We start from the raw sequence: 14930 nt of genomic DNA on the forward strand, positions 1-14930 counted from the left end.
ATACACAGTTAGTGACCACTTACAAAGTTGTGACTTGCCTAGCATCACAAGAACTGTAATAGAGGCAGGAGTAGAATCCAGTTCTTCCATGGTGGCATTCAACTTCCTTAACCAGGAGACCATTCTTTCTCTTCCAGCAGTCCCCTACCTCATTCACTGCACACCTTCCCCAGTTTCTGCAACAAATGAGACAGGGGTCCTACAGACAGAAGCCTCCTTCACTACACAACTCTAATTCATCCCCCGAGCATGATCTATTCTGTTCACTGAATGAGACAGGAGTACCGAAGAGAAAAATAGAATGTGAGTGTGTAACTAAAACTGTATCTCAATGCATACACATAATAGGGCCAAATAAAGCCTTAATTCAGGCATTTCCTAACTTCTCAGTGCTTAGCTTTGCAATCTTAATGTTCTTTTAATGTTGTATGTAATTTTCTAGGTTTAAAAAAAAGGAAACTGAAAAATCCATCACGTGGCATCAGGTTGACATGCACATGGGTCATGAACAGGATTGGAACCTTTAGAACCATCCCACAGACCTCTGCCACTTGAGCTAACAGAGTAACAGACAGAAGTAGTAGGTTAGCATCTTTTACGTGGCTCATACACTACAGGGGATAGAGAGATACACTTCTCCAGTGGGTTTCACAGCTATTTGCTGATAGCAAAGGAATGTTGAGACTGTTGAATCTTGTGTTCAATTTTAGGTTCTGGAAACTAGGGCGCTGTTGTGCCAACAATCCCTTCTACCCCGTCCCATCTAGCTTCTTCCTGTCTAGCCTAATCTCCCTGTCCCATCGCTCAGACAGTCCCAATCTCCAGTCTTCCATCCCAGACTCTTCACCTAGTCCCAATATCCCTTACCCAACCAGCCCTGGGCTATTTTTCAAAGTCCCTGCACACCCTGGCTACCAGTCCCAGTTTCCCTCTTGGGGCTCCTCATCCTAATATCCTACCCCCAGTCTCCTTGTCTAGCCAGTCCCAGTCTGTTCTGTCCCTATCAACCCCACCATTGGGCTCCTCATCCATTCTCAGTCTTCCATCTTACCTGGGCTCCTTGTCCAACCTCCCCACAAGTCAAAAGAACAAAAAAGCCCACAGTCTAGCTCCCAGTGTTGTTTCTCTTTCTCCCTTCCTCAACAAGCAGGAAGGAGGAGACATTTGCCATCCAAAGTGCTTCAGAACAAAAGCGGGCAGCTTCTCTCTCTCTCTGGCAAACCTCCTGTGGCCAAACTGAACAGGATTCCTACGTTGACCCACCTGACCAAGATTGTTGGATTGAAATTTCTGTTAGGGATGGTATGGAGTCAGGATATTGATGGCCCTTCCACCACTTCTCTTTTATGTCCTTAATCCCCCATCCTCACACACCAGAACTCCTGACCTCAGCAAGAGTCCGATATTTTACAGACCAACATACTTTCAGTTTAGAAACCTACAATGTTTTATTAAAAAGCAACAGAGGGTCCTGTGGCACCTTTGAGACTAACAGAAGTATTGGGAGCATAAGCTTTCGTGGGTAAGAATCTCACTTCTTCAGATGCAAGAATCTGACTTGCATCTGAAGAAGTGAGGTTCTTACCCACGAAAGCTTATGCTCCCAATACTTCTGTTAGTCTCAAAGGTGCCACAGGACCCTCTGTTGCTTTTTACAGATTCAGACTAACACGGCTACCCCTCTAATGTTTTATTAGTACCTAACGAAAATATTAGGTTGGAATTAAGATTTTGAGGAATTGGATATATGCCTTAGGGAAGACTGTGCATTGGAACTGAAAGATGATGTTGAGATGAGTGCATTTGGATTATAATGGTTTATGGGGTGACCGGACTCATGGCTTTTGATGGTCCTGGGTGCAAATATTGTCGTAACTAGCAATTTCCCAAATTTTTAGTAATTGCTTTGGTGGAGTTTGCAGTTGAGCAATTTTACTTCTAAATTAACAAAGATTTTGTTTCGTTTGGGAAGTGTAAATAAATATATATAAATTGTGACTAAAACACCAGACGTGTAATGCCCAACCTATCTTCTAGAGTGGAGAAAGGTAAACATAAAATAGAGAGAGAATTTAAGTGTAAATATTGCTACAATATAATCAGTAATCTTTTTGTTTGTTTTATTGCTCTCCAGGCCTTTTTATGGTTATCATGAAAAGGAGAGAGAGTTTATGAAGATCTATCTTTACAATCCTTCAATGGTGAAAAGGTAAGGCTATATAAAATTGAACTCTCAACAGTGTTCACTGTGGCTTATGAACCAAAAAGGGAGGTGAAGTGACTATTCCATGTATTTGCATTTGGAAGAAACATGTACATTTAAGATAATAACAATATTAGTAGGGCTGTCGATTAATCACAGTTAACTCATGCGATTAAAAAAATTAATCGCAGTTTTAATTGCACTGTTAAACAATAGAATACCAATTGAAATGTATTAAATATTTTGGAAGTTTTTCTACATTTTCAAATATATTGATTTTAATTACAACACAGAATACAAAGTGTACAGTGCTCATTTTATATTCTTTTTTATTACAAATATTTGCACTGTAAAAATGATAAACCAAAGAAACTGGATTTTTCAGTTCTCCTCATACAAGTACTGTAGTGCAATCTCTTTATCATGAAAGTGCAACTTACAAATGTAGATTTTTTTTGTTACATAACTGCACTCAAAAACAAAATAATGTAAGACTTTAGAGGCTACAAGTCCATTCAGTCCTACTTCTTGTTCAGCCAGTCGCTAAGACAAACAAGTTTGTTTACATTTACAGGAGATAATGCTGTCCTCTTCTTATTTACAGTGTCACCTAAAAGTGAGAACAGGTGTTCACATGACACTTTTGTAGCTGGTGTTGCAAGGTATTTGTGCCAGAGATGCTAAACATTTGCATGCCCCTTCATGCTTCGGCCACTGTTCCAGAGGACATGCTTCCATGTGACTGAATTCCTTGGGGGAGAATTGTATGTCTCCTGCTCTGTTTTACCTGTATTCTGCCATATATTTCATGTTTTGGCAGTCTTGGATGATGACCCAGCACATATTGTTCATTTTAAGAACACATTCACTGCAGATTTGACAAAACGCAAAGAAGGTACCAATGTGAGATTTCTAAAGATAGCTACAGTACTCGACCCAAGGTTTAAGAATCTGAAGTTCCTTCCAAAATCTGAGAGGAACAAGATGTGGAGCATGCTTTCAGAAGTTTTAAAAGAGCAACACTGCAATGCGGGATCTACAGAACCCAAACCACCAAAAAAGAAAATCAACCTTCTGCTGGTGGCATCTGACTCAGATGATGAAAATGGACATGTTGCTGCACTGCTTTGGATCGTTATCGAGCAGACCCCGTCCTTAGCATGTTTGCATGTATTCTGGAACGGTGGTTGAAGCATGAAGGGACATGTGAATCTTTAGTGCATCTGGCACGTAAATATCTTGCGATGCTGGCTACAACAGTGCCATGCGAATGTCTGTTCTCACTTTCAGGTAACATTGTAAACGAGAAGCGGGCAGCATTATCTCCTGCAAATGTAAACAAACTTGTTTGTCTGAGTGATTGGTTGAACAAGCAGTAGGAATGAGTGGACTTGTAGGCTCTAAAGTTTTACCTTGTTTTATTTTTGTACATAATTCTACATTTGTAATTTCAACTTTCCTGATAAAGAGATTGCACTACAGTATTTGTATTAGGTGAATTGAAAAGTACTATTTCTTTTGTTTTTTACAGTGCAAATATTTGTAATCAAAAATAAATATAAAGAGAGCACTGTGCACTTTGTATTCTGTGTTGTAATTGAAATCAATATATTTGAAAATGTAGAAAACATCCAAAAATATTTAAATAAATGGCATTCTGTTATTGTTTAACAGCGTGATTAATTGCACGATTACTTGTGATTTTTTTAAATTGCATGATTAATCGCGATTAATTTTTTTTTAATAGCTTGACAGCCCTAAATATTAGTCATTATTACCCCCAATTCAGGAAAGTATGTAAGCATGTACCTGATTTTAAGCATGAGAATAGTCTTAAGGAATAGCTTATGCATGGGAAATAAAACATGAATTGTAGCTGCAATTAATTGTCTATTCAGACTTAAGTACATTAGGTAAAATCATTCTTGTTGTAACTCTGTTTAAATCAATGGAGTTAAAACAGGATTGAATTTAACATAGTGATATTTCAAGTACTATGAGGTAAATTTTCATCAATAAAATGCTTGTTATAAAGATTTAAATTCTGGTATCCAATCACAGAATTTAAAATGATCTGGAAAAATCAGATAATTTGGTATAAATCAGTAATGTAACATTATGTTTGTTAAATACAAAGAACAGTTCATGCAACATTTAAGATAGAGATTAATTGCACAAACCACAGGAAATTCAGTCTTTATAGTTCATAGCATAACTGAAATCCTTTGGATCTATGTAATATTTTGTATCATATGTTAACCTTACTAAAATCTAATTTATGATTATGAAAAAACTAATATGGTAGTCCATCAATAGCTATTAGCTAAGATGGTCAAGCATACAATCCCATGCTCCAGATGTCCCTAAACCTCCAACTGCCAGAAGCGTCTGGCACTGGCCACTGTCAGAGATGGGGTAGATGGACCATTGGCCTGACACAGAATCATTATGTTAATGATTGTCCAGAAAGTTGTTTGGTCCAAATAAGTAGGATAATAGAATTTTGCAAGGCTTTTTCGTATGATGTTAAGTTTGTTTTAATATATTCTATATGCACAATGTTGCTGAGTTACAATTGCTGTGGGAACCATATACTGAAACTTTTAGATTTTAATCATTCGTATTTGAACTATGTTATCTTATCATAGTTTCTTCCTTTAATTTCCTAGTTTTTATTTTTAGATAACATTTTATTGTATTATATAGTCAAATAAATACACTGATTGCCTTTACAAATGCAGATACCATTCTGACATTCAGATAAATTAATTGCATATGTTTGTAATTATTCAAAGGTAGATATGTTTGTTTTAATGTACAGATCTTTGAAGAAAATACATGTCTGCAGATATATGCTGCATCACAAAGGTTGCTTTGTTAAAAAGTTAGAGTACTGTATTACGCATGCAGTGTTTGTAATTTTCAAACATTTATGACTTGTTTGTTAATATGGCAAAGGACCACAGGGGAGATTTTCAAAGTCACAAATAACGTTTAGTTATCCAACTGTCCTTGGGCCATTGAGGTCAATGCAAAGCTTTCCATGGATTTCTGGGGGCCTTGGATCAGTCCCCAGAACTATTGCTATGTGCTTCTGTAGGGATTTTTATAATTGGACAGTTACAGCTCCTCTGTGCTTATTTTCAGATACTGAATTATTATTAGGGCAGACCAGTTTTGTTAAGGACATTTGTTAAAATGTAGATGTTTGCAGCATTTATAATGTTAGTAAAATCAAATATATTGTGGAACTTTTAATTATTTATTGTGATTTTAATTGATAAACCCAATAAGATGGTGTAACTTTTCAACATGTTTCAATTTGTTTTTAACTTTAGAGTATGTGAGCTTTTACAAGGTGGAGCCATAATGAATAAATTTTACCAGCCTCACGAAGCTCATATTCCCTACCTCCTGCAACTGTTTATAGACTACAACCTGTATGGAATGAATTTAATAAACCTGGCTGCTGTCAAATTCAGAAAGGCAAAGAGAAGAAGTAAGGTGTTTATTTCTCAAGGCTAAATCATAAATAATTGTCTTGTAGGTTCAAACCACTACTTCCAAATGGAACCAACATTAGGTTTCTGATTTTGCCATTGTTTGCTCTGTCTTAAATACAGTTGTGTATTATCTGTGTACTATATATTGTTCATTTATAGCTTTGCCTTCTTCATCAAAATTCACTTTGAGCTTTCTCTCGTTCTAATTTGTGCATGTTTTCTGGACTTAAAGAGCAAAATAGAGTGGGGAAAGGGCCACTTAGAGACATGTGAGCTGTTGCATAACTATCAAGGCATATGCTGCCTATGACAGATGTGGATTTGAATGTCAAGTCACAAAAGTTAGGCACCTGTTTTCCAGCCCAAAATTATAAGGGAAGCTTTTTCAGCTTGTACCACAGTTTATCTTTAGTTGAAGAATTCATGTAGAGGTTAGTTGCTTGATTGCACTGTTTAAATACTTTTGGTGTTCATTCTTTCAGTTGTGCCCTTGATCCTTTGTGGTTTGTTCTTTATTGTAGTGGCACATTCATAAAGTTATAGCTAGGTTATGTTATTATCCTCTGACAACATTTTTAATGAAAGTGCTTCTAATTAATTATACCACTGCTGTTTTCTCCAGGTTGAAATTTGAAATACATATGTCTGAGAAAGGGAGACATTTTTAACTCTCCTTTTAAAAAATTGGTTTGGCATGTTGTACTTTTGGGTAACATCAAATTCCTCTGACATAAAAGTATAATTTGCAAATGATTAATCGATAATGTGTTATAAATGCTTTTTGTATTTTGATGGGTCGGGAGAAAGGGAGAGACAAAATGACTGAGATTTAGAAAATAACTACTGTCCATTTTTGGTGCATTACTTAAACAAAAATGTAGAGTTGTGTATTTATCTGTCAGAGCTACAAAGGTTTAAAGGAATTGTTACAAATTATTATAGAAATGGTAAATAGTAATCTATATGATTTTAAATTGTTGTTTCCTTTTTATTTTTACTTACTTACTTACACACACACACACACACACACACACACCCCTTAATTTAAGGCATTTTAAATCACCAAGTAGAAAGTGTCGATTTAAATCAACTGTTTCTTTTTACTTCAGTTATTTTCGAAAGAAAGAGGCAGTCTCATTGGTTAATATAACTATTAAAATGTGTTCATTTACAACTAAATAGAGCCTCTACACTAGATTTGGTACATCGTTTTGATACCGAAGAGGGTACTTTATCTATTTAAGCAGTTATATAACTTAATATTTTCAGATTCTTATTCAATGTACATTTTTAGAATGTTAGAAGATGGTGAATGATATATTGCTTATTTACTAAGGGCTTGTCTGAGCGCTTTAAAGCGCTAGTGTAGACAGGCTACGAGCGCTGGGAGCTAATCCCCTCATGGAGGTGGATTACCAGGAGTGCTGAGAGAGCTCTCTCCTAGCGCTTGCGCATGACCACACTCGCACTTCAAAGCACTGCCGCGGGAGCGTTTCCACGGCAGTGCTTTGAAGTTTCCAGTGTAGACCTACCCAAAGTAACTAACTTTTTGCTCATGATTTGTGTCAAGCTGCATTAGGATGGTAACTGGAATTTAATTAAACACAGAAAACAGTAAATAACATTTTTTTTATTAAACAAAACAAGCCTTTAATATAGTACATGACATATTGTGCCATATTTATGAAGCTTGACGTTAAAAGTTCGATATTTTCCCCGATTCTTTCTGTATATTGAAAAGCAGCCTTTAACTCAAAAGTTTTTGATAGAGGCCCATGGATTCAGTATATATATTTTTTATTTAAATTTTTTAAGAGATTCTCATGAGTTTAGGCCTAAACATATTTGAATTAAATTTGGATTTCATTTTAAATTAGTTTATTTTAAAAAATAAAAAAGTATAGTTTAAACAACAAAATTTAAAAAAAAATTATTTAAATAAAAAAACTGACTTAAAAAAAATCATCACTTTTTATCCACCCTGAGACAGACAGACACACCCTGTTATGAAGCCCCTTACAGCCATTTATTTTAAATGTATCTGAAAAGCTCTTGGAACCCTTAACCTTTCCACGCTCAGGAATAATTCCACCCTCTTGCTGTTCTATATGTCTGGAGCAGTGAGAGGTCAGAGGACTGCAGCTCAGCTAAGATGAAAAGATCTTCAAGGGGAATAATCTATGGGGCCCTACATCCAGTCATTGGGAGGAATAGGGGAGAAGCAGGATCAGGTACTTGCATTCTCCCCAAGATACCAAAAGAGCCTCACAGAGGCAGGCAAATAGGGTGTAGGGCAATGTTCCCTCTAATTTTTACGTCCGTGTGCATAATTCATTTTGTTATGTGCACCAATATGGAGGTGATGTGTGGCGCGGTGGGGCCAAGGGGTTCAGAGTGTGGGAGGGGGCTCTGGGCTGGGGGCAGAGGGTTGGGGTGCGGTGGGGTGAGAGCTCTGGCTGGGGGGTGCGGGCTTGGATGAGGCCAGGGATGAGGGGTTCGGGGTGCAGGAGGGCGCTCAGGGCTGGGGCAGAGGGTTGAGGTGCAGGGGGTGAGGCTGGGATGGGGCCAGGGATGAGGGGTTCGGGGTATGGGAGGGGGCTCAGGGCTGGGGCAGGAGGTTGGGATGTGGGGGATAACCTCACTACATTTTGTTCTCCTTCAGGTTCATCATTTTTAAATGACAAAACCATGACAGTAGTCTCCTCTTGAGGTAGCCTGGATGTACAGTAGAGGCTCAGAATCCCATCAATTTTACACTGAGCAGGCTCTCCTGCATCATGCGAGAAACTAACGAACAGCCTTCAATGGGCATTTTAAGACTGGGTCTGATGGGAAGGGAGGAAAGAAGCTACGAAAAAGACAAAACAGTTGCTGAGATAGAACTGCCAATGACAGAAAAAACGGAGTCAAGGGGAAACACTGAGAAACTTCTGCAGAGCAAGGGACATAGACAGAAATAGAGAGAGGCTGGTGGAAGTGGAACAAATGGTACCCTGGATTTTTAAAATCACTAGGAGTTGGGGGCTCCAGCTGAGGGGGTGGGCTCTAGGATGGGGGTAAGGGGTTTGGGGTGCAGACTGCCCTGGGGCTGCAGCGGGGAGAGAGGACTCCCCCCAGCCCTCTCTCTTGGGGCCAGGTGTGAGGCACCTCTCCCCAGCAGCTCCAGCTGGACTGGGCTGGGGGAAGGGCACCTCTCCCCGGCCGTGGCAGCTCTGGTGGGGCTGGGCTGGGGGTGGGGCGCCCCTCCCCCAAAGTGGTAGCTCCGGCTGGGCTGGGCCGGGGGAGTGGCACCTCTCCATGGCCACGGCAGCTCTGACAGGGCTGGCTAGGCCGGGCTGGGGGAGGGACACCTCTTCCCACCGGCACAGCCCTTGGTAGCCTGCTCCGTGGCTGCACAGCTTACGGGGAATTTAGGTGTAGGGAACACTCTCTTCTTCTGTCCTCCCTTCAGAGGTCTACTTGTCTAAATGTGGGGAGAGGAAAACAACGTTCAGATGTCGCACTTGGCTTGTAGGTGGGCTCAAAGAGTTGTGGCCAGTTTCATTACCTGTGGAAACAAGTCTTCGGGGCTCTAATCTCTTTCTCTGCCTCTTGCTTCAGACAGGCTCTGCCTAGCCTCTCAGCTCCTTGTCAGGTCTGCTATTTTTAGTCTTATCACCTGGAAGGATGAACAAAAAACAACTGTGTCAGGCTAGCCCCTTAATTTCTCTCCCACCTTTAAGTGTGAGAGATCTAGTTCCTGAATGGAGGAGAGGTTGGAAGGGGAGAGTGGGTGTAGCCAAAAGAAGCACATGCCCGTTTCTTCTTCCCCTGTGGGCAGTACCACAGATTGTCCTGGCAGGGAGTAGCAAATCCAATATCAGTCCTGTACCTAACTGTGTTTGTGGGAATCAAACCAAGATGGTTGATTTACACAGGCAGTTCTGCTACTCAGCCAGGCTCAGGCAGTGATTTAAAGGGCCAGAGGCTCCTTTAAAACCCCGCCCGAGCCCCACTGCCAGAGCCCCGGCGGTGATTTAAAGGGATCGGGGCTCCCCGCAGCGGCTGGAGCAGCGGGCCCTTTAAATCACCGCCGGGGAAGCCCGTCCAGTCCGGCACGGCATACTGGCCCGAACCCAATATAACGCTAGGGTTACCATACGTCCTCTTTTTCCCGGACATGTCCGGCTTTTCGGCACTCAAACCCCCGTCTGGGGAGAATTGCCAAAAAGCCGAACATGTCCGGGAAAATGCCGGCCAGGCACTGCCCCTCCCACGGCGGCTCTGCTCCTCCCCTGACTCTTCGGCTCTGTTTAAGAGCCGGGTTGCCTGAGCGCTACCGGCTTCGGGCAGCCCCCATGCCTCCGGACCCTGCGCCACCGGAGCCCGGGAGGGGAAGTGCCCATCTGGGGGCACAGGGTCCGGAGGCAAGGGGGCTGCCCGAAGCCCAAGCGCTACCGGCTTCACGGTTTGCCGGGCAGCCTCCAGACCCTGCGCCCCCAGCTGGGCGCTTCCCCTCCCGGGCTCCAGCTGTGCTGGGGAAGCGCCCCCAGGGTCTGGGGGCTGCCCGGCAAACCGTGAAGCCGGTAGCGCTCGGGCAGCCCTTTCCACGTGGCTGGGAGTGGGAGGGAGGAGGGGGCGGAGTTAGGGTGGGGAAGGGGCGGAGTTGGGGCGGGGCTGGGGGTGGGGAAATGAGCGGGGCCAGGGCCTGTGGAGGGTCCTCTTTTTTTATTTGTTAGATATGGTAACCCTATATAACGCGGTCTCACCTATAAGGCGGTGAGATTTTTTGGCTCCCGAGGACCGCGTTATATCGGGGTAGAGGTGCATGTCTGTTCCCTCCTGCTCAGTTGGGTGTATTAGTGAGGGGGACGGTGCCCCCTGCCATACCTGCTGAAGATCCGGAATCTTCAGCAGTTAGGTTTCCTCTTTTGCCATGAACCCTAGGGGTTCTCGGACATTGCTGTAAGGCAGGGGTGGGCAAACTACGGCCCAGGGGCCGAATCCGGCCCTCAAGCTCCTGCCGGGGAGTGGGGTCCAGGGCTTGCTCCGCTCCACATATGCTCCCAGAAGCAGCAGCATGTCCCCCTTCCAGCTCCTACATGTGGGGTAGCCAGAGGGCTCTGCATGCTGTCCCCGCCCCAAGCAACCACAGCCAATGGGAGCTGCAGACGGGGCAGTGTACAGCAGATCCGCCTGGCCATGCCTCCGTGTAGGAGCCGGAGGGGGGACATGTCGCTGCTTTCGGGAGCTGCTTGAGGTAAGCGCTGCACAGAGCCTGCACCTCTGACCCCCTCCAGCGCCCCAACCCCCTGCCCCAGTCCTGAGCCCCATCCTGCCCTCCAAACCCCTCGGTCCCACCCTACTGCACCCCAGAGCCTGCATCCCCAGCTGGAGCCCTCACCCCCTTGTGCACCCCAACCCCCAATTTTGTGAGCATTCATGACCTGCCATACAATTTCCATATCCAGATGTGGCCCTTCAGCCAAAAAGTTTGCCCACCCCTGCTGTAGGGCTAGACTTTATTCCAGGAGTGGGAAGAGGATTATAGGGGTGCCCTTAAATCTTCACAAATAACTTCTTAAAAATAGACTCAGATTGGATTATTACTGAAAATGGCCCTTACTTTTTTCATTTATTTGCAAATGGAGATTGTTTAAAAAAAAAATAATGTAGGGGCAAGAATGCTTTAAAACCATTATTGTTTCAAGAAAATACATTTTCAAAATAAAATTCTATTTTTCCTAGTACCTAGTCTACAGGTAAAATGTTTATTAAATACTTATTTAGCAGTTTCAGTACTCTACCTTTAAAACACATAAATGCTTACTGAGTCTTATTGAGTGTGTATTTGAAAATATGTATGAAGCTGTTTCTCTAAATGATGCATGGTGAGTATCAGTGAACATGCAACTAATTTTGGAGAAGAAAGAGTATTTACATTCATCTAAGTATATATTTACCCAAGGGACTGATGCTTGTCTCCTGGATCACTAATAGATCTTTGTTAACAAATATGGAAGATTTTCTTGTTGAAGGATATAAACTAAATTAAAAAAAAAAACTGTTGGTGTGTGCCACAAGGCAATAAAAGTTGAGAAAATCCAAAATTCAAGCTGATCTTTAGTGTGGAAGTGGGAGACTTGACTGATCTTTTTAGAGTGTGTTTTTGCTGTTTTTGTCAAACAGCAAAAGCAAAACTGTTGCTTCTAGTGCCACTGCCTGTGTGTGCTTCATCGTTCTTTCCTCTGAAGAGTTAAGTTCCAGAAGGAGACCACAGGGAAGGTAGTAAATCTTCAGAGGGTACTTCCCCCAGCTTGACCTTGGAGCACAATTCCTTAAACTGAAACCTCTGAGCAAACTTATACAGTCCTTTCTTTATCTGCAGGTCAGACACCATCTGCTTTCACTGCAGATTTCTACTTACTGTTATGGACACCACATCTGGAATACATTGTATATTCTCTTTCCGTTCAGGGCATAAGAAAGACAAAAAGTGCTAAGTAATGTTTAGAGTTTTATCTGGTATCTGATTTCTATTGGGAGCTTGGATGAGGCCCCAGGCATTTGGGAATCTTTAGGGAGATTAGATCAGAGATGACAAATAATTTCCCTGGAAGTGCACTTAAAAAGCAAAAAAGAAAAGTAGTTTACAGCTTTAATTTTAATGATTTCATTGTATGCTGTGGATATTTGTTTTTTTCTTTTTTTAGTGTGTGTCCACATGAATCTATTCATAGGTAGAGAAATTATCAGTAAGGTAAAGGGTAGTGTGATTCCTTTTTGAAGCCTATGTTGTAAAGCATTTCTTTCCTTCTTTCAAAGCATTCGTATTGCTAGTGCAAACCTATGACTTTAAAAGGGTAATTAAGTGTGCAAATAAAAATGTAAAGTATTGTAAAATTAACGTGCTTCCTTATATGTTTCTGTTTTTAGGTGATACTTTAGGTGGAATTGGATGTTACAAAGATCATTTGCCAGAAAATTCCATTACTGGAACTTTTTTTCGATGGGAAGAGGATGAAATACCAAGGTCAGCATTTCTAAACAACTTTTTTAAAAATAATAATACACTAATATGTAGAGAAGACAGAAACTTATGGGCAGTTAAATATATTCACCCTGAATGACCTCTGAATTCCAGTGTTTAATTTTAATTATCCCAGTATGCCATTTTTCTTTGTGCAAAGAATGCAAAAATTAGTCACAACATAGGTAATAATTTTGTGTTACTTTAGTTTTGTATGACGAGGACTCATTTAACCATCATCTCTTTTTCAGGATTTTGTTACTTGGTTGTAAAAACTCACTGTAGTATAAAACTTGAAATACAAATGTAAAATTCAGATGTCAGTTATTTTTAAAATAAATTTTCCAACTATTGGCATTTGATTAAAGATCAAATAAAAACAAGTTATTTCAGAGAATATTTATATCTTCATTGATAAATTCAAATTTTTGTAATCACCCCTGTAGTAATGTGAATAGTGGACCATCAAACTACACTTATCTGCTGTTTCCTAAAGACAGCAGCAACCATTCAGAGCTTTAAAGTCTCTTGCACGCTTCTAGTCTTCCATGAGTTTCCCAGTCTTTAGTCAGTTGCTTATAAAGATGTTTGCAACAGTTTACAGAAAAAAAGAGTGGAAAATACCTCATGCTGCTTAGAGCTATTTAATGTACCACAGCAGGTTCATTCCCTGAGCCACCGTCTAAACTTTTTCACAGGTCTTGTATCTGCTCACATTTTCAGAAAGCTTGAGATCATTCCTTTCCTTTCATTCCTCTTTGAGTGGCTTCTGCATATTCCTACTTGTGTGGATCAAGGTACCTGTGGTGTGAGCTTCCAGAATCTTCTGGTGAGGACTGTGGTGGTACCACTCATCTCTCCATCCTCACTGGGCGAAGGATTTTGAGGGTATAAAGGGAGTGACGTCAACCATTCTTCAGTTCCTTCTAATCGCTTATGGTGCAGTGAGCTTGAATCATATGTGATGTTCTCAATATTTCTTTTATCATTTTTTATTTCTTTCTGCCCTTTGAGGACTATTTTTATCTATAGTTAGTCAGCTTTTCTGAAGAGAAGAAAGGCAGGTGCCTGTAGAGCCTCAGAGATCATCTAAACCCACAAAAGTTGAAGAGCCATCTCACATTCCTGTTGATGTATGAGCCTCTTTGGGTTTGGTTGACTAAGACTGGCCATCTGTAAATCCAGCATCAACTTTGGAGATCCACTCACTATAGCATCTAGTTGCCTGGTTTAAGTAGCACCAGTCACGGGATTAGTCCTGGCTGACCAAGTTCAGTGCCAGGGATCCATCACTCCTTGACTTTGGAGAACCACTTGCTACAGCCCAAGTGTGGTACCCAGGGGTCTAGCATTGTCAACTATTCAGATCTATTAAATGCACACGTTCAAGAATTGAGAGCATTTACAGAAATTCTCTGCCAATTCAGCTTATTCCTTGTGCATCCATCCTTATGCATTTTAATCAGATCACAGGACAAATCATTGGCCATTGTCCTTGTGACAGATGTGATGGACACACGGAATATTTAAAGACTATTATATCAACTTTATAAATGTTATACATGTCTTTATTTAGTGATTGTATTCCTGACTAGTTCCTGCAGGAACTAAAAACACTGGGCGGATAATTAACGTACATCCCTAATGCAGGTAACAATTTTGTGGAAGTGTCACTCCTGCCCTCCCCTTACACCCTCTGTCCTGGGAAATAGCATATACTGGTTTGACTTGGTTCAATAGGCCTGCATACAAAGCACTGTAAACCGTATAAAGAGACTGCTCTTCTCAGGAAGCGGGTCACTCATCCTCAATCCAAGAACTGACACTAGACTTGTGACCAAGAGAGGCAGACCATGCAGAGTATGTAAAGTACTTTAAATCCTAGCAGTCTCCATATGGAAGACGGATGACTGCCCGGCAACCTACACTTGCAAAAGCTGTTTATTGTTTTTTAAGATGTGTTATCTCTGTAATTCTTCTAGTCTGCAATAATAATACTTTGCTTTATAAAAGTTGGCTGGTCACTGGCAAACTCTGTCATTGCCCTTGAGAGAACAGAAATGCAGGTTCAGAAATAAAAGTCCTGTACTAAAGTCAGACCTGCTGAGATAATTGCAGTGAATTGCGGGAGTCTGCAGCCTAAGTCCTTGGTCTGAAGAGAGGATTGTGGGATCCTGCCTGGAGAAAGTTGACTGTTAGAGGCCTGAGAAGGTAC

At 41.4% G+C, this 14930-nt stretch overlaps 1 protein-coding gene across 2 annotated transcripts in view; it reads left to right on the forward strand.

Annotated features, from left to right (window-relative positions):
• Window positions 1–14930, forward strand: part of REV3L (REV3 like, DNA directed polymerase zeta catalytic subunit) — a 235346-nt gene that overhangs the window by 106195 nt on the left and 114221 nt on the right. The window contains exons 1-4 of one of the 2 annotated variants that reach the window (XM_054022362.1): window positions 383–584; window positions 2135–2209; window positions 5542–5702; window positions 12622–12718. In XM_054022362.1, the coding sequence (XP_053878337.1) occupies window positions 2172–2209; window positions 5542–5702; window positions 12622–12718 (296 nt within the window). In that variant the 5' untranslated portion in view covers window positions 383–584; window positions 2135–2171. Of the gene's footprint in view, window positions 1–382; window positions 585–2134; window positions 2210–5541; window positions 5703–12621; window positions 12719–14930 lie in introns of those variants that run through there. The other variant, XM_054022361.1, reaches the window with a different exon arrangement.

This window comes from Malaclemys terrapin, chromosome 3, assembly GCF_027887155.1.
Source record: "Malaclemys terrapin pileata isolate rMalTer1 chromosome 3, rMalTer1.hap1, whole genome shotgun sequence".
In the NCBI taxonomy this organism is placed as follows: Eukaryota; Metazoa; Chordata; order Testudines; family Emydidae; genus Malaclemys; species Malaclemys terrapin.